This window comes from Rana temporaria, chromosome 2, assembly GCF_905171775.1.
Source record: "Rana temporaria chromosome 2, aRanTem1.1, whole genome shotgun sequence".
Lineage (NCBI taxonomy): Eukaryota > Metazoa > Chordata > Amphibia > Anura > Ranidae > Rana > Rana temporaria.
In genome coordinates this window covers 11,890,095-11,912,718 of record NC_053490.1, presented here as the reverse complement: position 1 = coordinate 11,912,718, position 22,624 = coordinate 11,890,095, and the positions used below count along the sequence as shown (strand labels likewise).

At 43.1% G+C, this 22,624-nt stretch overlaps 1 protein-coding gene across 1 annotated transcript; it reads right to left on the bottom strand.

The window, feature by feature from the left end:
* Nucleotides 1–17,299: 17,299 nt before the first annotated feature.
* Nucleotides 17,300–19,756, bottom strand: LOC120928148 (zinc finger MYM-type protein 1-like). Its single transcript, XM_040339261.1, has one exon. It carries the CDS (start codon nucleotides 19,754–19,756, stop codon nucleotides 17,300–17,302), a length of 2,457 nt encoding a protein of 818 aa, XP_040195195.1.
* Between the last annotated feature and the right edge of the window lie 2,868 nt (nucleotides 19,757–22,624).

Sequence of the window (22,624 nt, the reverse complement as noted above, 5' to 3'; positions counted from 1 at the left end):
CAGTCAGCCGTCACCTCGACCTATATCATAAATTTAATACCTCAGTTGCCTCTTTCATAGTTTTGGCCATTGTCCCAAAAGATAGCCGTGGAGGTAATTGGGACAAGCAGGTACTTCAAAAAGAGGCATACTGGATTGAACGCTTGAACGCTCTCCAGCCCCCAGGTATTAATGAAGCACAGTCCTACAAATCTTTTCTGTAAGTAACATCAATGTAATCAACTATTACAATCCTCTTATTTATATACTTTTTTGCTCATTGGTATCTAATCAATAAACTGAATCCTTTTATTATCCCCGTTGATGAGTTGTAACCTAGTATTATCCCAATGTATCCTGGTATATTATTTATACAACACACTCCAGCTAATGCCAATACAGTGAGATTTTTTAAGTTGTCTCCCCTTTTTCCTTTTTGCTTTTTCCATTCAGCTGTTGTTTTTCTTTCCTTCCTCCACGAGATTTTCCTGTTGTATATAGGAGGTTAATATTATTATTCTGGAAGTTGCAACCCTTCTTCCATATTCTATTAAATGTTGTTATTCCTAGTGTATCTACTATGGATGTGCTCTATTTCCATGGCCTCGGTGACCCATGGATGGATTATGTCTCCCCCAATTCACACTATACCCCTTCATGATTCGATGCCCTTTCCAATTGTCCCTCTCATATTCCTTACGTTGTGGCCGCGTGAGATATAGCTTTTTCTATCTTAGCTATATCTCACTGTGTCCACTAGATGGTGATCACGCGCCATCGAATGGTTCACTCCACTCCAGTATTGTGCGCGCTCCTCTGTTCATTCTGGTGCGCGCGCATCTGGTGTCATTTTGCGGCCAGCACAGATGACATCACCCGGCAGCGCCGAGTTGATGGTCTATCTGTGGCGGGACGTGCAGCGCTATATATAGACCCCGGGCCACACATTCTAACCTAAGCCTCCCGGGAGGCACGTGGACTGGCTGTATCTGCTGCTAAGAAATGTTCTAGGTAAGACTCTTTACCCGGCTTTCTACCGCTATATCTTGCTGCGTTTGTACATTTACACCTACATATTTTTGCCTGTAGATGTTCTGTACCTAAAAGTCCTCCATTATTATTTTTACTTTCAGCTACTGGCACACTGCGGCAAATGGTTTCTACCCCTTTACCCATCACAGGAATTACATTATTACCAACCAATTATTGTAATAACCAATGGTCTAATAGAGCCATTTACAGACCCTAATTTCCATATGTAAATCCTTTCCTAACATATGGTAAGCATTAGACTTCTTTTCACTATTGGTTATGGTTCAGATTGGTTACTACTGTTTCCCTATACTGTCCATCTTTAAATAATTGTTTATATCTATTCCAATCTACAGCTTTGTTTATCTTTTATGGTATCCAACTAAACTTGGGTTTTCAGCCTTTACCTGCTGCCAGTTTTCACTGCCCAGCCCTCTTTCCAGAGAGCACCACGTCAAATTGTTGATGTACCAACTTTTTTTGTACTGTTCTATTTTTCTATTTTGGATTTCATACTATTTAGGTAAGCAATATGATCTTTACCCTATCCACCCTTGCTAATCAGCAGACTCTCTCTTTACTATGCTCCCCGTCCCCTGCGTATTGGAATTTTTGGGACTTTGTGTCTGGGCATCTCTTGTCGTGTGGTATTATTCCATCTTTATGTGGTATTTGGGGGTACACTTTTCCCGTCCTCTTCTTCACCGAGTTGCATGACTTGTGAGCACTCCTGACTTTCAATATACATATAGTTTGTGATACCTCTTGAAAAATGTGTAAAAAACAATATACTGTATACTCATGTCTGTCTCCATCAATACAGCATATTGATCTGACTAGGTCCTTTGAGGAAGCGCTGACCTATAGCGCGAAACATGTCGGGACTCCGATCAACCCAGCGATAACATTAAGTTCTCCAGTTGATACTATCTGAAGACTTTGTCTAGAAGTTACCTGATTTGCTCATGGTCATAAGTGTCAGTCCGTATAGGACGTTATCTATCTATTATAACTTTTCTTTCAATTAAGTATTGTTTGTATTGTATGTTATTGTACTGTAACCATATATATCTTCTATATCAAAGTTTACTTCAACCACTGTGAACGCTGTGTTAACTAGATCCAATATGTACTTTTTGGAGAAAATTTTTTAAAATATATTTAGAGTATATTTTTGTAATAAACTAATTTTTATATAAAGTTTCCGATTGGTGGCGACTTTTATCTTGACCAACCTATCATGCCGATAAAGTCCATGACTAGCCCTTAAAGTCATTCCTTTCTCTATAAATTCTGTTTAGGACGTGGCATATGTTTAAAATAACATGCATCCACATGTGCACTACATGTGAGGATGCACTTATCCTTTTGACTAAACATTCTTTAATTAATAACAACAAAACCTTCACCCACTCCGTCTCCTAGGCAGACGTTTCGTCTCCGCATACAGAGACAGTGTTATCACACATAAACAGTTTTTAGCATGCATAATTATAGTTCTGAGAGCAGACCTGGGATTAACACCTGTCCATTACAACACCTTTATACAAGGACAATGGACTGTCTCCCAGGCCCTGACGCAATTAGCATGTCACTAGACTGAGTCATAGAATATTGACTGGTTGGGGTCACAATTAACCAACATCTTGTAGTCTCTCAAGATCCTGCAATATGAACTGTCCGTGATGTCAAATCTCATGTAATACATGAATTATGATTCACTTGCCACTCCATCCCCAAAGGGCACAGAGTGGACTCAGACCCAAGAGTTATCAGTGACGCTGACACAGGAGTATCCCCCATCCTCACAAAGTCTTTGGGTGTCACGGGTCATTCCGTTACACTCCCCTTCCCCTCTCCCTCCTTGGCCCTCCCTCCTCCCCCCTTCCTCCCTTCTTCCCCTCCCCCTCCATTCCTTTGTTCCTTCCTATTTTCCTCTCCCTTTTTTTACCCCCTACTTCCTCCATTTTCTTTCTTCTCCCTTCTTTCTCCCCCCCCTTTTTCCCTTCCCTCTAACCCTCCCCCCCCTCTTTTCCCCTTACCTTTCCTTGGGTGGCCCTTCACATATTACCTCTTCTATACTTACGTGGTGCCCCGTCACCTATATAACAATCATTATTATCTATCTTAAAAATATTATTATTCTATCAGAGAACCAATTGTTTTTTCCCCCTTCGTTCGCCACGGGGGGTCTTATTCGGCGAGCTCCATGGTGGTCCTTGACCCTCTGGTGGTAAGCAGACCTACGCCTATTTGCATACTTGACCTCTTACAGTTTATTAATGTTGTTTTGTTATTATTTGTGCTTTTTGCTAGTCATGATATGATGTTATTCGTTGTACAGATTACCTCCTGAAGAAGCGGTCTTCCGCGAAACCGGTAGAGGTCTCCTTTTGACTTCACCTCACAACAACATATACTATACGGATTTCCGTTTAAATTCTACTGCTGTACCTAGTGTGAGGTTGATTGTCACAGTCCTGTTTTTTAAGCTGTATATTTTTTTATGTACAATAAATGAATTTTTTAATGTATTAACCTGTGTCATCTTTACCGAGAAAGTCCATATACATTTTTTCTGGGTGATAGTTACTTTGGGTTTGCGGTACTAGCAGCCGCTAGTATTCTATCCTCCGGTCCCTTTTTTCTCTATTAAATCCTGGATGATGGTACATTATATGATTATTTAAATAATCGATCTGAGGCTATACTCAAAATGTATGCATAGTAACTAAAGAAATGTATTTTTTGGATGAAAACGAAATTCCGAAACAAAATATTTCAGTGTGCACATGTCTAGTTTTCAGTGTATAATTGATTTTTTTTTACTTTTTTACTTTTACATTTAGCTTGACTTAAACACAGCAGCAGAACCTCGTTTTGATACATTACAACCTGAAAGAAAAAGCTTTTATTAGATTGTAGACATGTGCAAGATGGAAATTTTCATTTTGTATGTATTCATTGATTGAAGAATTTTGTTTCGTCATATTCGTTAAGTTGAACAGATTCATCTTCGTATTTAGTTTTATATAATCGGCATTCATTTTGTATATTCGTTGGTTGAATTAGAAAAATGTTGCAGCTTTTTCTGAAGACTGCTATATATTCGATATATCATTGAATCGAAAGGATTCAAAATTTTCGGATGCTAGTCCAACCCAAGAGAAATGGCATGAGCTGATTGTACAATATCAACTGGCACCGTGTGCACCCGAATGAATGAATAGCAAAATTCAGATCCATTCATTATGCAAATCCGAATTATCGAACAAATTTGTAAAATGCAATTAATTCCCCCATGGGAACTACTATCCTAACATGTGATGTCATCTGAATGAAAAGAATGCATTAGTTAATTTCATCATAACTTTTTTCATTTATTGTAATTCATTACTATGTCCATTCAGAGCTTCGTATACATCCGAATTTTGGAAAATGAAATTTTCATCTGAAAAAACGAATCGTAACACATATAATTATTAGATAGTTTTGGCTGTGATGCTTTTTATTTATCCAGCAAAAATATGCTCACAGTGAGCTACAGAAAGGAAGGACATTTTTGTCAGAACCAGGATCTGAACCCATGCCCTACGCTGTGTCTGGAAGTCACTCCTCTTGCTGTGCCACCAGGGATACTGGACAGCTCCCTGCCTGATTTCTTAGACAACCTTGCCCTGTGTCCTTGAACTCTTTGCTCCTCCCATTAACTTCCTACATAAGCCATGCTTTTGCACTTCCTGTTTGCCAGATTATTGTGTTCTCTCCAGCCGATATCATGCTCCTTTGCATACCTGAAGCTGTTCTTATCTCCATTACCACCTGCTACTGACTGTTTCTTGACTATGCTTCCATTCATTTCCAAACTGCAACCATTCGTTACCAACCTTGACTATGCTACCACTTGATCCCAAGAAATAATGTGGCTACCACAGGGAGTTAATTAACAACTATATGCCAACTCACAAAGTCCATGCATGGTCCTGGTGGTCATCAAAGCAAGCTAACCATACCACAAATCAAGGCATAGGTACCCTGGCCTAAAGCGGCCACCATCTATGGACACTCATGGCATGTACACAGTTAGGTTAAACAAACGCTTTTTGTTAAAAGCTCAAACTTTTATCAGGTATAGAATCAAAACATTATAAAAATGTAATAATTGTTATTAATACCAATACCCTTCACCCTGCACCCCATTAAATGAATAACCATTCAAGACAAGCATCTTAAAGTCCAGGGTGTCTGACCCAAACCCAAATCCCCTATAGCAAGCGCATCTGGTGAACAAATTCCTCTTATGGGAGGGTAATATACCCCAAACTGCCCTGATGTGATCTGTTTTATGGCATCCTTCCAGTAAAGTGTCAGCTACTTCCAGTGCAGACTACTGGACTGATTACAGGCACTCACACCTTGCAATGCTCTCACAGCTGTGGTTTCACTATCAGCGGCTGCTGAGCTGAAGCTGTACGAGAGCCCTTCTGTTTCACATCAGGCTCACCAACCAGATACATGATAGATGGTGGCCGCTTTAAGTTGGGGTGTCTATGCCTTGACTTGTGGTTTATTTTCACTTGATCCCTACCTGCAACACCTTATTAATGACCTTTGGTTTGTTTACTGACTATGCTTCTGCTTGATCCCTACCTGCTACATCTGCTACTGAAGAGGTAATCCTGAGAATTGTGACCTGATACTAACATGCAGCAAAATCCAAATACGGAAAGGTTTCTTCACAGTAAGAGCTGTGAAAATGTGGAACAGACTCCCTCCAGAGGTGGTTCTGTCCAGCTCAGTAGATTGCTTTAAGAAAGGTCTGGATACTTTCCTAATGCCCTGTACACACAATCGGTTCATCCGATGAAAATGGTCTGATGGATTTTTTCATCAGATATCTGATGAAGCTGACTTTCATCAGTCTTGCCTACACACCATCAGTTAAAAAAATGATCGTGTCAGAACGCGGTGACGTAAAACACAACGACGTGCTGAGAAAAATTAAGTTCAATGCTTCCGAGCATGCGTCGACTTGATTCTGAGCATGCGTTGATTTTTAACCAATGGATTTCCCCACAGACGATCGTTTTTTTCTATCGTTTTTTTAACCATCAGATAATTTTAAAACAGGTTCTAAGTTTTTTCACCGATGGATAAAAAAACGATGGGGCCCACACACGATCGGTTTGTCTGATGAAAACGGTCCATCAGATCGTTTATCAGACGAACCGATCGTGTGTACGCGGCATAAATGTACAGAATATAACTGAGTACTAAGATTTGTAGGTAAAGTTGATCCGGGGAAAATCCGATTGCCACTCGGGGGATCAGGAAGGAATTTTTTCCCCTGCTGTAGCAAATTGGATCATGCTCTGCTGGGGTTTTTGCCTTCCTCTGGATCAACTGTGGGTATGGAGTTGGGTGTATGGGATTGTACTGTGTTTTTTATTTTGTTTTTTGTGGTTGAACTGGATGGACTTGTGTCTTTTTTCAACCTGACTAACTATGTAACTATGTAACTATCTTAACCAGTTTCTGATCGCCTGATAGACGATTTACTGCTACAGGGCGGTCGCATATACAGTACAGACCAAAAGTTTGGACACACCTTCTCACTCAAAGAGTTTTCTTTATTTTCATGAGCGAGAAAAGAGGGTGGGACTTTAATTGAGGCATGCACCCCAGGAGATTGGCGATAACAATTGAAAAGGGCAAGTAAGAGAGTCAGTAGAACCAAACGCATAACATGAAAGCATTGCAAGACAACAATAGGCAGTCAGTTATTTAATAGCGTAAAAATAAAAATAAAACAGATACAATAGTAGCATAGTAAACCTGGTACAATAATCAAAGGACATTGCATAAATTCCAACAGTTCATAGTAACAATGATCGGATAATTCTAATTGGTTCATACTAAAAACAATACAGGAGGCCAGTTCATTGGAGCGTGTCTCCATGGTATAAAATAAGGTGGAGTACGTTGGTACAGTCCACTGGTTTGGAAGGGGAACAATTGATAATAACTTGTCGTATATTGACCAATAGGGCATCTAATAGCTCGTAGTAGTATATAATTGGTCAAGGGTATAGACATTGTGCAAAATCAATTGATTAGAATATCTCCATAATGATTGTAACCATGATTACACGATACATAGATGTAATTGATACATATATAAAATAGTAGATAATACAGTAGCAGCAAGTGTACAGGGGGCATCAAATGGCTCCTCCGTAGTAGTTGTAGCCATGATAACATGATGAAAGAATGAGATCAATGTATGAATGGTATATAGTAAAGTAGCAACAAATATGAAGGGGGCATCTATTGGCTCAACGCCTTTCGTGGCTAATGCCACTCTTCAGGAGCAAGGTATGAAGTAGATGTCTGTAGATATTAAAAACAATATAATATAAGGTAGAAATATAAATATTAGTTTCAGTTAGGGAGCAAGGGGGAAGAATTGGAGTAGTAACTATTCCCCAAAATACTTATGGGTATGTCAAAGGCCATGGGCACAAACTAGGAGGGCAGGAAAGGTGGCCGGAAGGAAATCAGCCCACGGGAGCTGAGGAGGGCCAACCCACCACAGATGGAAAGAAAAGTCCCACCCTCTTTTCTCGCTCATATTATCGGGGATGGAGGCGCTCGGCTCTATGCCTGCGCCTCATCTAAAGTCCCACCTGTTTAGTTTTTCTCATTCTTTATTTTCATGACTATGAAAATTGTAGATTCACACTGAAGGCATCAAAACTATGAAGTAACACATGTGGAATTATACATAACAAAAAAGTGTGAAACAACTGAAAATATATTTCATATTCTAGGTTCTTCAAAGTAGCCACCTTTTGCAGCAGACACATCTCTAGGACTGGTAAGAGGAGACTGTGTGAATCAGGCCTTCATGGTAGAATATCTGCTAGGAAACCACTGCTAAAGAAAGGCAACAAGCAGAAGAGACTTGTTTGGGATAAAGAACACAAGGAATGGACATTAGACCAGTGGAAATCTGTGCTTCGGTCTGATGAGTCCAAACTTGAGATCTTTGGTTCCAACCCCCGTGTCTTTGTGCGACGCAGAAAAGGTGAACGGATGGACTCTACATGCCTGGTTCCCACTGTGAAGCATGGAGGAGGAGGTGTGGGGGTGCTTTGCTGGTGACACTGTTGGGGATTTAATCAAAATTGAAGGCATACTGAACCAGCATGGCTACCACAGCATCTTGCAGCGGCATGCTATTCCATCCGGTTTGCGTTTAGTTGGACCATCATTTATTTTTCAACAGGACAATGACCCCAAACACACCTCCAGGCTGTGTAAGGGCCATTTGACCAAGAAGGAGAGTGATGGGGTGCTGCGCCAGGTGACTACCTCTTGAATCTCATCAAGAGAATGCCAAGAGTGTGCCAAGCAGTAATCAAAGCAAACGGTGGCTACTTTGAAGAACCTAGAATATGAAATATATTTTATTTATTTTTATATTTAGTTTTGATGCCTTCAGTGTGAATCTACAATTTTCATAGTCATGAAAATAAAGAAAACTCTTTGAATGAGAAGGTGTGTCCAAACTTTTGGTCTGTACTGTATGTGATCCTGCATTTCTGGGTAAGGAAGCCAATCAGTGTCTCTGGCGGACTCTATGTCCACCGGTACCCGCTGATCCTTATGTACATAGGCAGAACGCTGGTCTGTCAGTATGGAAGACATTGATCCTGTGTTCCTGCAAAGCAGGTACATGGATCTATGCCTTCCCTTAGTAAAAGCACCTCCCCATAGTAACAAAACACTTGTTAGGCAAACATTTAACCCCTTTGATTGCCCCTGATGTTATCCCCTTCCCAGTCAGTGTCCTTAGTACAGTGACAGTGCATATATTTCGCACTGATCACTCTATTAATGTCACTGGTTCCCACCAAGTGTCACTTAGTTCCCATTCACACCTAGGCGTTTGGCGTCAGCGGCGTCACACTACAGGCAACAAGAGGGCTGGAAACACATTGCCCTCTATGGAGATGGTTCACATCTCCACGCCGAACGCCGTACGCCTGTCGCCTGCCGCCTGAAAAAAGGTCCCGGACCTTTTTTTCAGGCGGCTTTCGGCAACCATCTCCATAGAGGGGCACATCCTAGAGGCACATCTAGGCGGACAATCGCGGCGTTTTGTCGCCGCAAATCGCGGTACAAAACGCCGCTATTTGCCACCGCAATTCGCGGGACAAAATGCCACGATTTCGTCCGCCTAGATGTGAATGGAGCCTTAGTGTTCGATTTGTCTGCCACAGTATCGCAGTCCCGCTATGAGTCGCTGATTGCCGCTATTAGTATACAAAAAATTTAAATATGTCCCCGGATTTCATTTAAAAAATCTGGTCACCTTAAACTAAACTAAACACCCATGACACAGAATGGCATTTCTCTAACACACCTTATTGAAGCAAGATCAAACAGCATGTGATTGAGACAGTGTAGTCCATGCTTAGAGAATTCTAACAGGCAGGACTACAGCCCTCTGTTTCATACAGAATCCCCAAAAAGGTGAAAAGAAATTTGGAAAAATAACATGCCTCTACAATGGTAATTTTATTATTTTTGTCTGCCAACAATTTTCTGCAGGTTACATACAATTTTTTCTCTAAAAACTTTAGTCCTTATCCCATAGATCAGAGGGTTTGCAGAAATAGCTATGCTGGTACCGATCAAAGGTATAATAATGTCAACTTTGTTTGATATAGGACCTGAGCTTAGACTGTACCTGAAATTTACGAACAAGAGGGTGCCCATATAAATGGAGAAGGCCAACATGTGAGTCATCAATGTATGCAAAGCTTTCAGAGGGGATTCTGCAGAAAGTTTCAGACAGATGACAACTGTTCTTATATAACAGTACAATATTACAAGCAAGCAGCCAATGACAATGCATGAGGTCAAAATCGTATCATACATAACGTTAACTGTTATATCACTACAAGCAAGCGGTTGTAGAGAAATTCTCTCACAAAAGACATTATTGATATTTACCCCACAAAAAGTTAGTCTTAATGTCAACGATGTATCCACAAGTACTAGCACCACATTGAAAACACATAGGGCAAGTGATATTTTCTTAGTTGTAATGTTGGTCATCAGAGTGTGGTATCTCAGAGGGTGGCCTACAGCCAGATATCGATCATATGCCATTACCGTAAAAATATACAATTCACTAGCTGCATAAAGCTGGATACAGAAAGATTGAAAGATACATCCTGTGAGTGAGATGGTGGAGCATCCAGACAACAAGTCGATGGCCAGCTTGGGATAATATGATGCGTTCCCCAACATCACATTCATAACCAAGACGCATATTAAGATGTACATAGGCTCATGTAAGCTTTTCTCTGTCCATGTTACATAGACAATCATAGAAGTCATAAACAATGTGACTGAAAATAATGATAGAGCTAAAACAGCACATACATATCGAAATGATTCAATCTCAATGAGCCCCACCAGAACAAAGTCGGTCACAGAGAAATGTTTTGAAGATGAGTTCATAATTGGATATATGCCCTTTAAAATCAACGATTCCTAAAATGTTCTATACACTCTCAATACTATAAATTAAAAAAATCTAATTCATACAGGTCCTGTGGATATTAGTGCGACATTTGTCGCATTGTTTTTCTCTTGAAATCAGTTGGGCTTTTATAGGTTTCATAAAGCTGTCACCTCACTCACAATCTAGATTTAGAAAGTTTGCATCCAAATCTTCCCAGTGGACCACAGCTGTTACATCTGCCTCTGAAGGACTAATTAGTGTCAGAAATGGAAAGAAGTAGTGCAGATAAATCAAACAAGCTTTCCCAATGAAAAATAAATCATGAAAAGAGAAATTTTGAAATAAAAATGTATCTGATCTTAGATTTAAGTTTTGCATAGTATCAGTATAAAGCAGTGGTTCTCAACCTCAGTGCTCAAGTACCCCCAGCAGCCCATGTTTGGTGAATTTCTCTTAGATAAAATAGCTGCCCAAAATACCAAGCCATTGACTCAGATTTAAAGCGGAGCTCCACCCTAAAGTGGAACTCACGCTGATCGGCACCCGCCCCCCCTCCGGTGTCACATTTGACACCTTTCAGGGGGAGGGGGGTGCAGATACCTGTCTAAAGACAGGTATTTGCACCCACTTCCGGCCACACGCTACGGGCAAAAGACGGGTTTTTCTGACTTCCCGTCTGTCGCCCGTTGTGTGCTGGGAACACTCGGCTCCCAGCACACAGCATGTGAGTCAATCGGCGGGCGTAGGGAACCGGGTAGTGAAGCCGGAGCGCTTCACTTCCTGGTTCCCTCACTGAGGATGGCGGGGGGAGCAGCAGAGAGACGAGCGATCGCTCATCCTCTGCTGCGGACGGCGCTGGACTCCAGGACAGGTAAGTGTCCTAGTATTAAAAGTCAGCAGCTGCAGTATTTGTAGCTGCTGGCTTTTAATATTTTGTTATACTGGCACATCCGCTTTAAAGCATTTGTGTGTATCAAAATCCCAGGCCTCCTTTAGAGCCAAGAACTGCTGACATCCTTCCATACAGAGTGGGTTGTGAGGCATAGTGGGTGTAATGCAAGTTGGATTCATGGGCGCCAGACACTTCTTGAATGCAAAGAGATTTTATTTCTCTTAGGCCTCGTACACACGACCGAACATGTCCGCTGAAACTGGTCCCAGTTTCCACGGACATGTTCGGGCGTGTGTACGGCCGACCAGACAATTGTCCGGCGGATCGGACAGGCGGATCGGACAGGTTTCCAGCGTGCTAAGAAACATGTCCGCTGGAAGCCTGTCTGTCGGACATGTTCGGTCGTCTGTACGACTCACCGGACATGTCATGTGTCAAAGTGATTCGACGCATTTACCTTCCAGGGTCGCGCACGTCGCAGCGTCATCGTCGCGGCGACGGCGCGGCCACGTCACCGCGTATCCTGTCCGCCTGGATTTCTGTTTGATGGTGTGTACAACCATCAGACAGAAATCTCCGAGCGGACATGTCCGATGAAAATGGTCCGCGGACCACTTTCATCGGACATGTCCCCTCGTGTGTACAGGGCCTTAAACAGAACTTTGGGAGAGAGGGTTAGGGCCAGGACACCCTTAACCAGTTGCAATGTTAATTGACAGACTCCGAGACTTCTACAGGAAGACAGCCATGCATGGAAAGGCATCCAGCAAGACGCCACATCTGCATGTCTAGGAATGCTGTCTCCTATAGCAACAGTCTTTAACAGTTTCTAACACAAGGTGTGACAGTTCTGTCACTTCCTCTATAATTACTTCTTGTAATCAACCCAATGAGCTCCAAGTCTCTCTCTCACTAGACTAGATGATTTGCTGCCACTGAATCTCTTGAGCTCCTCCAATTTTCACTGTAGTATTTTCCTCAATCGTCACCCCCGCTTCTCTGCTGGGTCCCTAGCTTGGCACTCCAGATATTTATCAAGCTTCACCCCACAGGCCTGCTCAGTCCCTGGCTTGACACACAAGGCTGCTCTGCAAGCATCACCTCCACTGGTTGGGTCCCTGGCTTGACACCTACTGAAGTTTCAGATTCTTCACCATCCCCGGTTGGTGAGAATACTGCTCCGGTACTTGCTTCAGCTACTCACTGTGGTCCCTGGTAATAAGGTGGTCGTCCCTTAGTGACGACAGCTTCCCCTCTACCTCCGACCATGACAGGTTCTCAGACAGGCAGAAACGTCACCCTGCACTGATCTCTTGCTTCTGGATAGGCCCTCAGACAGCATAGCAGCCAGATGTGCCCAGGATAGGCCCAAACTCTGGCCTAGCAGCCCGGGCAGTACAACACACGTCCACCCAGACCCCGATCACCTGACTGCACCCAAATATATAGGTTCTCCCAGCAGGCCAAGGGATTCAAGAAAACCCCTGTTCATTGGCTGAGATACACTACATACTCCTAATCTGTCCTTGCTTTGCCCTTGTCTTATCTAATGTCACCAGGTACAAGGCCACCTAGCGGCAGAAGAGAGAAGTGCAGCAAATCTAGACTTATGCCGCGTACACACGATTGGAAATTCTGACAAGAAAACCATGGATTTTTTCTCCACTGAATTTTGGCTCAACACACAACACACAAATGTTGTCTGAAATTCCGACCGTTAAAAACGTGGTGACATACAACACTTCAACGAGCCGAGAAAAATTAAGTTCTATGATTCCAAGCGTGCGTGTCAGAGAATCAGTTAGACCAGTACTGTGTGACTGCACAGAGGAGACCAACAAGGTATGTAGTGGAATAAAAAGGTGTTTATTTACAAACATGTGAAGACAACCAGTGCACAACAACAAATAGTATATACAAATCAAGGGGAGATACCGTAATAGTAAACAAAAGCCAGGCCAAGGTCATACACCAGGGGATGTCAACAGAAGGGTGAGGACGGGAACACAACAGAGCAGGGAGCGAATGGATGGACAGGCTGCGGGGCAGGAATCCAAGGGGAACGGGATCCAGGATAAACAGGCAATAGGAAGGATAAGCCCAGGATGGGCTCGGGACAGGGATCAGGTCGGGTCGGAAGCAGGGTCAGGCTAGCAGGCTTCAGGGTCAGGTTTGCAGGCTCCAGGTCAGAAAGCTTGAACTCGCCAGGTATATATAGAGGTGTAATAATTAAGTTCAGGTCACACCTGAGCGCAGGGAGGGCCGTATGCTCCATACTGTCAGGGTCCATCCGCTGGTGGGGGCCAGTACTGCATCCCAAGGGTGATATAACACCAGCAGGGAGAAGTTCTCCTGACAGTTTGGGCGTCATTTACATATTCTACGCTGACCGCAATGGAAGCGCCACCTAGCGGCCATCCGAAATATTGCAATCTAAGATAGGACGGCGCAAGCCGTCGTATCTTAGATATGTTTAAGCGTATTTCTGTTTGAGCATACACTTAAACATAAGTCGGCTTAGATTCTGAGTTAGGTCGGCTTATCTACTGATAAGCCGGCCTAACTCTTACTGAATCTACCTATTTATTTTAATTATTATTATTATATACAGGTTTTGTATAGCTCCAACAGTTTGCACAGTACTTTACAAGACGAGGGCAGACAATACAGTTACAATACAATTCAATACAGGAGGAATCAGAGTGCCCTGCTTTTTAATTAGAGCTTACAAACAAGGAGGGAAGGGCAAGTGATACAATAGCTGTGGGGGGATGATCTGATGGAGAAAATAAAAGTACAATTGTTTGGTAGGGGCAGAATAGGCTTCTCTGAATAGGAGGGTTTTCAGGGATCATCTAAATGCAGAGTAAGGCCTAGTACACACGAGAGGATCGATCCGTAGAAACGGTCCGGAGGTCCGTTTCCGCGGATAAATCCTCTGGCTGATTTTGATCTCATGGTTGTACTAACCATGAGATCAAAATCCCCGCGGAATTCCCTCCGCGGTGACGTGTCGCGCCGTCGCCGCGATGATGACGCGGCGACGTGCGCGACGCTGTGATATAAGGACTTCCACGCATCATTACGACACATGCGAGGGATGGATTCGGACGGATTGATCCGGTGAGTCTGTACAGACCAGCGGATCAATCCGTTGGACTGGATTCCAGCGGATCGATTTCTTAGCATGTTAAGAAATTTTGATCCGCTGGAAATCCATCGGGCCGAAAAATATCCGCGGATAAATTTCCGCTGGGTCGTACACACCAGGGGATATATCCGCTGAAATTCCAGCGGATAGATCCTCTCGTGTGTACGGGCCCCAGGAGATATAGTCGTATGCAAAAGTTTAGGAACCCCTGACAATTTCAAAGATTATCGTTTATAAATATTTGGGTGTTTGGATGAGCAATTTCATTTTGATCTATCAAATAACTGAAGGTCACAGTAATATTTCAGTAGTGAAATGAGGTTTATTGGATTACCAGAAAATGAGCAATATGCATCCAAACAAAATTAGACAGGTGCATAAATTTGGGCACCCTTGTCATTTTGTTGATCTGAATACCTGTAACTACTTAGCACTGATTATTTGGAACACACAATTGGTTTGGTGAGCTCATTAAGCCTTGAACTTCACAGACAGGCGCTTCCAATCATGAGATTAGGTATTTAATTGCAAGTTGTTGTTCTCTTTGACTCTCCTCTGAAGAGTGGCAACATGGGGGCCTCAAAACAACTCTCGATTGACCTGAAAACAAAGATTGTTCTACATTATGGTTTAGGGGAAGGCTACAAAAAGTTATCGCAGAGATATAAGCTGGTAGTGTCCACTGTGAGGAACCTAGTGAGGAAATGGAAGACCACAGGCACAGTTCTTGTTAAGGCCAGAAGTGGCAGGCACATAAAATATTGGAGAAGCAAAGGCGAAGGATGGTGAGAACGGTCAAAAACAGCCCATGGACCACCTCCAAAGACCTACAAAATCAACTTGCTGCAGATGATGTCACTGTGCATCCTTCAACAATTCCGCGCACTTTGCACAGGGAGAATCTGTATGGGAGAGTGATGAGAAAGAAGCGTTTTCTGCACACACGCCACTAACGGAGTCGCTTGAGGTATGCAAGCGCACATTTGGACAGGCCAGCTTCATTTTGGAATAAGGTGCTGTGGACTGATGAAACAAAGATTTAGTTATTTGGTCATACCAAGGGGCGTTATGAATGGCGGCAAAAGAACACAGCATTCCAAGAAAAACACTTGCTACCCGCAGTAAAATTTGGTGGAGGTTCCATCATGCTGTGGGGCTGTGTGGCCAGTGCCGGTACTGGGAATCTGGTTAAAGTTGAGGGTCGCATGGATTCCACTCAATATCGGCAGATTCTTGAGAATAATGTTGAGGAATCAGTCACAAAGTTGAAGTTATGCCGGGGCTGTATATTTCAACAAGACAACGACCCAAAACACGGCTCAAAATCTGATTTTTCTGTTGGGGTGCCCAAATGTATGCACCTGTCTAATTTCGTTTTGATGAATATTGCGCATTTTCTGTTAATCCAATAAGCCTCATTTCACTATTGAAATATTACGGTGTCCTTCAGTTATTTGATAGATCAAAATGAAATTGCTGATCCAAACACCCAAATATTTATAAATGATAATCATGGAAATTGTCAGGGGTTCCTAAACTTTTGCATACGACTGTAGTTGGGCAGATCGGGGTAGGATTCCATAGGATAAGAGAGGCTCTGGAAAAGTCCTGGAGGCGAGCATGGGAGGAGATGACAAGGGAGCTAGAGAGCAGGAGGTCTTGGGAGGAACAAAGAGATTGAGTAGGTTGGTATTTTGAAACTAGTTATAATATGTACACTTCTGCACTACCTCTACCTTACTGTGAAATTCTATGTACTGCATGTGGTGAGTGCTGCTCACATACTTATGTGAATTATTTATGTAGTGATTATGCGACGCTCCCCCTGTAAAAGTGATTAAACAATTATAGATGCAATAAGCATCCAATTCGCAGGACATTATAAAATCTGTTCATTTGAACGAGTCAGGTTCACATATGTGCTTTGCATCCACACTCAGCATTGCCCAAAAAAGTGTGCGTTTTCTAGACATTTCGGTGCGAATTGCAGGCACATTATCTTCTATGGGAATGAATCTGATTTGCAGATGTGTTCCGGTGTGAACATAAATTCTCTATCTCCTCCTGTACATCCCCCCTCTCCCAGGTGATCACAGTTCCTCCCCTGTCTGTCTCCTGCTGTTGACCTGAGCAGGCATGGCAAAAAGAGGAAGAAACGTGTCTGCGAAGTGCAAGGAATCCGTGGATTGTGAGGAGCTGATCAGACTTGTCAGGGACAGACCTATGGTCTGGTATGGATTTTAAGGGAAACCCCACACCACAAAAAAAATCATGACGTAGGGCCCCCCAAAATCCATAGCAGACTCTTATCTGAGCATGCAGCCTGGCAGGCCAGGAAAAGTGGGTGCGAGCGAGCCCCCCCTCTTGAACCGTACCAGGCCACATGCCTTCAACATAGGGATGGTGCTTTGGGGTCACCCCCCCCCCAAAGCACCTTGTCCAGGCCCGGATTTGCTCCCTTTGCCGCCCCAAGGCCAAGTCCTTCAATGCCGCCCACCCCCCCCCCCCCACCCCCCCCCCACACACACACACACTCACACACACCATCATTCCCATCCTTGATCGTTGACTGCTACAATAGATTAATTAAAAACATATTTCCACACACGAGAACACTGAAAATAACTGGCTTTAATTGTACAAACTGAAAATACTGTTATAATCTTTAAAAGGCATTTTCTGCATTACAGAGTAAGAAAGAAACTCTCTACATTTTTTTAGCTCTAACTTTTCTTTTGGCAAATTCATCTATAACATCTTCGTAGGAAAAAGTATTTAAAAGCTCTGACTCGATGGCAAGTACAGCTAAACTGTTCAGTCTTTCTTGACCCAAAGATGATCGCAAATAGTTCTTTACTCGTTTGAGACATGAAAAAGATCGTTCTGCTGAACAGTTAGTAACCAGAGTGCAAAGATAAATGTGCATTGCTATATCAATGTTAGGGTTAACTATGTGCAATTTTTCTGATTTGAATGTTTTGTAGAGCTCTGAAATTGAAGCCTCACCTTTATGAATATTTTTCAAGTAAGAACAATGGTACAGACATTCATTAGGAAATGACGGTTCCAAATCATCAGGATAGCTGTTACGTAGGTTAGAAGCCTGAGATTGTATATCGCTGGTTTCTAGTGTAGTAAGCTTTTCAAGAAAATTAAACTTGTTGTAGACTTCTTCATAAGCCTCAGATCTCCTTTGCAGCTCATTGTTTAATTTGTCAAGAATTGCAAAGAACGTGTTTACCCTGAAATGGTCTGTAGCATTTAACTGTACGTCTCCTTCTTGACTTACATCAAATGGAAAAAAAAAATTTCTAGCTCTAGCGCAGGCGGTTTTGAAATGGTCAAGGCCAGAGAGTTCTTTGGCTTCTGATTCAAACCTTTCAAACTCATTTCTATAGCTTTGCATGAGGTGGAGAAGTGCCCCATAGAGCTTCACAACTGCTGAAATGTCTACATCTGCACTCTGCAAGTGTTTGTTTGTTGCATTAAAAGGTTCCAAAATGCTGTTCCAAAATACTGTCATGAAGGCGGTCTCCAGACAATTCAGACTTTTTAGAAGTGCTGCAGCCTCACTTCTTGTCACTGGCCTTTGAGAGTCATCATCCTCTATTGCTTCCAGGGCTTCAATAATTTCTGTCCATGATTTCCTCAGAGTACGACATGCATCACTGCGTGCTGACCATCTTGTGACGGACAGATTTTTAACCGTGGACTTGGCATTTAAATGAGAAGTTAAGACTTCCCACCTACTTGTAGAGGCAGAAAAAGAAAAAAAATTATACAGCTGTTGGATGACTCCAAAGAATGATACTGCTTCTACGCAGCTTTCTGCAGCACATGTTCCTACAAGGTTCAGGGAATGTGCAGAGCATGGTATATATATAGCTAGTGGATTTTGTTCTTTAAAACGAGCCTGAAGTCCAGAATATGGGCCGGCCATATTACTAGCATTATCGTATGACTGACCTCTACAATTCTGAAGGTCAAGTTGGTGAAATTCTAATGTATCACTTACAGCTTGAAATAAACTTTGAGCTTTGTGGCCAATATGTGGTATGAACTTTATAAATCGTTCCACTGGCACACCCTCGTCATTCACATATCGTATAATGAAGGCTAGCTGATCCACGTGAGAAACATCTGGGGTTGAATCCACACTTATCGAGTAATATTTAGCATCCTTCACCTCGACAATTATTGCATTTAACAGTCTGACTGACAATATTTCAATGAATTCATAGCAAACAGTTTTGGACAGATAGGATGCTGTGCCAGAGCCAGCATTGCCATAGCGCTTAATGTGCTCTTTCATGAAGGGATCAAACTCAGCAATGAGTTCAAGTAACATTAGATAGTTACCATTTGTTTGAGAGCCAAAACTTTCATCTGTGCCTCTAAATGCCAATCCACGAGAAGATAAAGCCTTCACAACCGCAACAACACGCCTGAGGACATTTCTCCAGTACTCGCTTTCATTGTTTTGTTGCAAAACCAGCATGTTATCCATTTTGCCACTTGCAGTGTTCCTGTTGTTTATACTCATAAAACATGTTTTATGTTGCTCAGAGTCTTCGTGTTCTCTTAGGCGAACAGAAGCATTCTTCCAATCACTAAATCCTTCTTGAGCCAACTGACATTTAGCAGATGAACTACCCAAAAGAAGACAAGGGGCACAAAAAACTGCTTTTGCTTTTTCAGAGTATACCAGCCAGGTTCTCTCACGCAGTTCTCCATTCAGCAGTTTACGTTTAAAAAAGAAATTGGAGAATGACCGGGTCCGATCAGAATATTTGCGAGCCGATAAGGAAAAGTCAGCATTTTTATTCTGAGTGATGCCATTTATAGCTAAATAGTCCTTCAGCTTTTCACTATCCCTATCCCAATCCACAGGATCAGAAGAAAATTCCAAATCAATATTGGCTTCTTCATTAGCATTAATTATTGCAGAAGTTGCAACAGGCTCAGTGGTATTGTCTTGTATGTATTGCTGCCCTTCTGCCACCTGTTCAGTCTCCACAGGTACAGAACCTCCAGCAGTGCCTCTGTTAGAGAAAAAACGTTGTATCTTTGGCATGTGCTTGAGCTCTTCTTTGATACGCTCAGCTTTCTCCTTTGCATTTTTGCGGTAGGCATGACCACTCAACTTTTGTCTTTTCTCTGACATATTAGAGTTTTTTCTAAATCAAGAAAATAGTATTTTGTTAATGACACCTAATCTTTCTCATAGGCCTCTTTCACATGGGATGGATCCGTGATGATCCGCCTCGTAAACCTCCGCTTGCTCAGCGGAGATCAGAGCAGCCGGATGACAGGGCGGTCCCCGCACATTACACTGTGCAGGGACTGCCCTATCAGATCTCCGCTCTCCCCTATGGGGGGGATCAGATGAACATGGATCCTTCTGTCCATGTTCATCCAATCCGCTCTGCAGACGAATGGAAAAATAGGGTTTTCCTTCATCTGCAGAATCAGAGGATTGCGGACCCGGATGAGATCGGAACATCCGCTGACACCCGCGATCTCATAGGGACCAATGTATGTCCCTTTTTCATCCGTACACGGATGGATGAAAAAGCGGACATACGGTCTTCCCGTGTGAAAGAGCCCTTACTGTAGCATTTAAAAACGTTCTCACTATTTAAATAACAGCCTCTAAGTTTCTAACATACAATATACAAAAGTGGCAGATCCTTGGCCAGTGAAGGGACATGTGATCAATACAGTCAGGCTTTTTCTTCACCTTAATGCATCCTATGCATTAAGGTGAAAAAACTAGGGATGCGCCGAATGTTTTTTTTGGTGACAAAACCGATACCGGAAATGAAAAATACAAGATGCCGGAAACTGAAACCGATACCGAAAATAAAAAATACAAGATGCCGGAAACTGAAATCGATACCGAAAATGAAAAATACAAGATGCCGGAAACTGAAACCGATACCGAAAATGAAAAATACAAGATGCCGGAAACTGAAACCGATACCGAAAATGAAAAATACAAGATATCGGAAACTGAAACCGATACCGAAAATGAAAAATACAAGATGCCGGAAACTGAAACCGATACCGAAAATGAAAAATACAAGATGCCGGAAACTGAAACCGATACCGAAAATAAAAAATACAAGATGCCGGAAACTGAAATCGATACCGAAAATGAAAAATACAAGATGCCGGAAACTGAAACCGATACCGAAAATGAAAAATACAAGATGCCGGAAACTGAAACCGATACCGAAAATGAAAAATACAAGATGCCGGAAACTGAAATCGATACCGAAAATGAAAAATACAAGATGCCGGAAACTGAAACCGATACCGAAAATGAAAAATACAAGATGCCGGAAACTGAAATCGATACCGAAAATGAAAAATACAAGATGCCGGAAACTGAAATCGATACCGAAAATGAAAAATACAAGATGCCGAAAAACTGAAACCGATACCGAAACAGCACCGTTACCGAAAGTTACTTTTTAAAAAATATTTTTATACATGAGATGGTCAGAGACTGGGGACACATTACAGGAGATTGTCAGAGACTGGGGACATGGTACAGGAGATTGTCAGAGACTGGGGACACATTACAGGAGATGGTCAGACTGATGACACATTACAGGAGACTGCGGACAAATTACAGGAGACTGCAAACAAATTACAGGAGATTGTCAGAGACTGGGGACATGGTACAGGAGATTGTCAGAGACTGCGGACACATTACAGGAGATGGCCAGAGACTGCTGACACATTAGAGGAGACTGCGAACAAATTACAGGAGATTGTCAGAGACTGGGGACATGGTACAGGAGATTGTCAGAGACTGCGGACACATTACAGGAGATGGCCAGAGACTGCTGACACATTACAGGAGACTGCTGACGCATTACAGGAGACTGCGGACGCATTACAGGAGACTGCGGACGCATTACAGGAGATGGTCAGAGACTGCAGACACATTACAGGAGACTGTGGACAAATTACAGGAGATAGTCGGAGACTGCTGACACATTACAGGAGACTGCGGACAAATTACAGGAGACTGCGGACAAATTACAGGCGATGGTCAGAGACTGCGGACACATTACAGGGGATGGTCAAAGACCTTTGAACACTTGTATACATATACCATCCATATAGCTGCGTGTAAAAGTGCCAGATAATCAACAGTATACAGTATAATGAAGATGGTTCACTAACCTGTCTCTTCTCCTCACTGTCTTTTTTTTTGTTTATTTGCGCCCCCCAAAAAAATTTGAGCACCAGCTGCCACTGATCACAGGAGATGGTCAGAGACTGCGGACAAATTACAGATGGTCAGAGACTGCTGACACATTACAGGTGATGGTCAAAGACTGCGGACACATTACAGGAGATGGTCAAAGACTACGGACACATTACAGGTGATGATCCTTTGGACACTCGAATACATATACCATCCATCCAGGGACGTCGTTAGGGGTGGGCTAAGGAGGCTGGAGCCCTGAATGGGCCGGCGAAAAGCCCTGAGTCTCGGGCATGCAGTGTTTAATTACGAGCCCCAAGTGCCGCCGAGCAGGAACCAGTCCCCGATCTCGCCCGCCATGTTTGGTGTCCGGCGCCCTGTGATTGGGCGTATGGAGGTCATGTGGGGCTGGCCTGTCTGCGATAGTCTAGAAGTCCCGCCTCTGCACATGATCACTATACGCCCAATCACAGTGCGACGGGAAATACGGAACATGTTGGCGGGAGATGAGCACTGTGTGAGCCGCCGGGGGTGTGATCTTCCCCTCCGCCTGTTCCTCTGCTCTGTGTCCCTCGGCGGCGGTGTGTTCCTTTGCTCTGTGTCCCTCGGCGGCGGTGTGTCTAGCGGAGGGGTGGGGTGTCTCGGCTTGGTAGAGATGGGATCATGGAGGTGCAGTGTCTTACACCATGGAGCGGTGGATGGCGCTGGCGGGGAGTCGGGACAGAGACAGAGGTAAGGAGGATGGATTTGCACCGAGCTGTGGGGAGGGGGGTGTGAGTAGTGCAGGAAGTAGGACGCTTACTGTAGGAG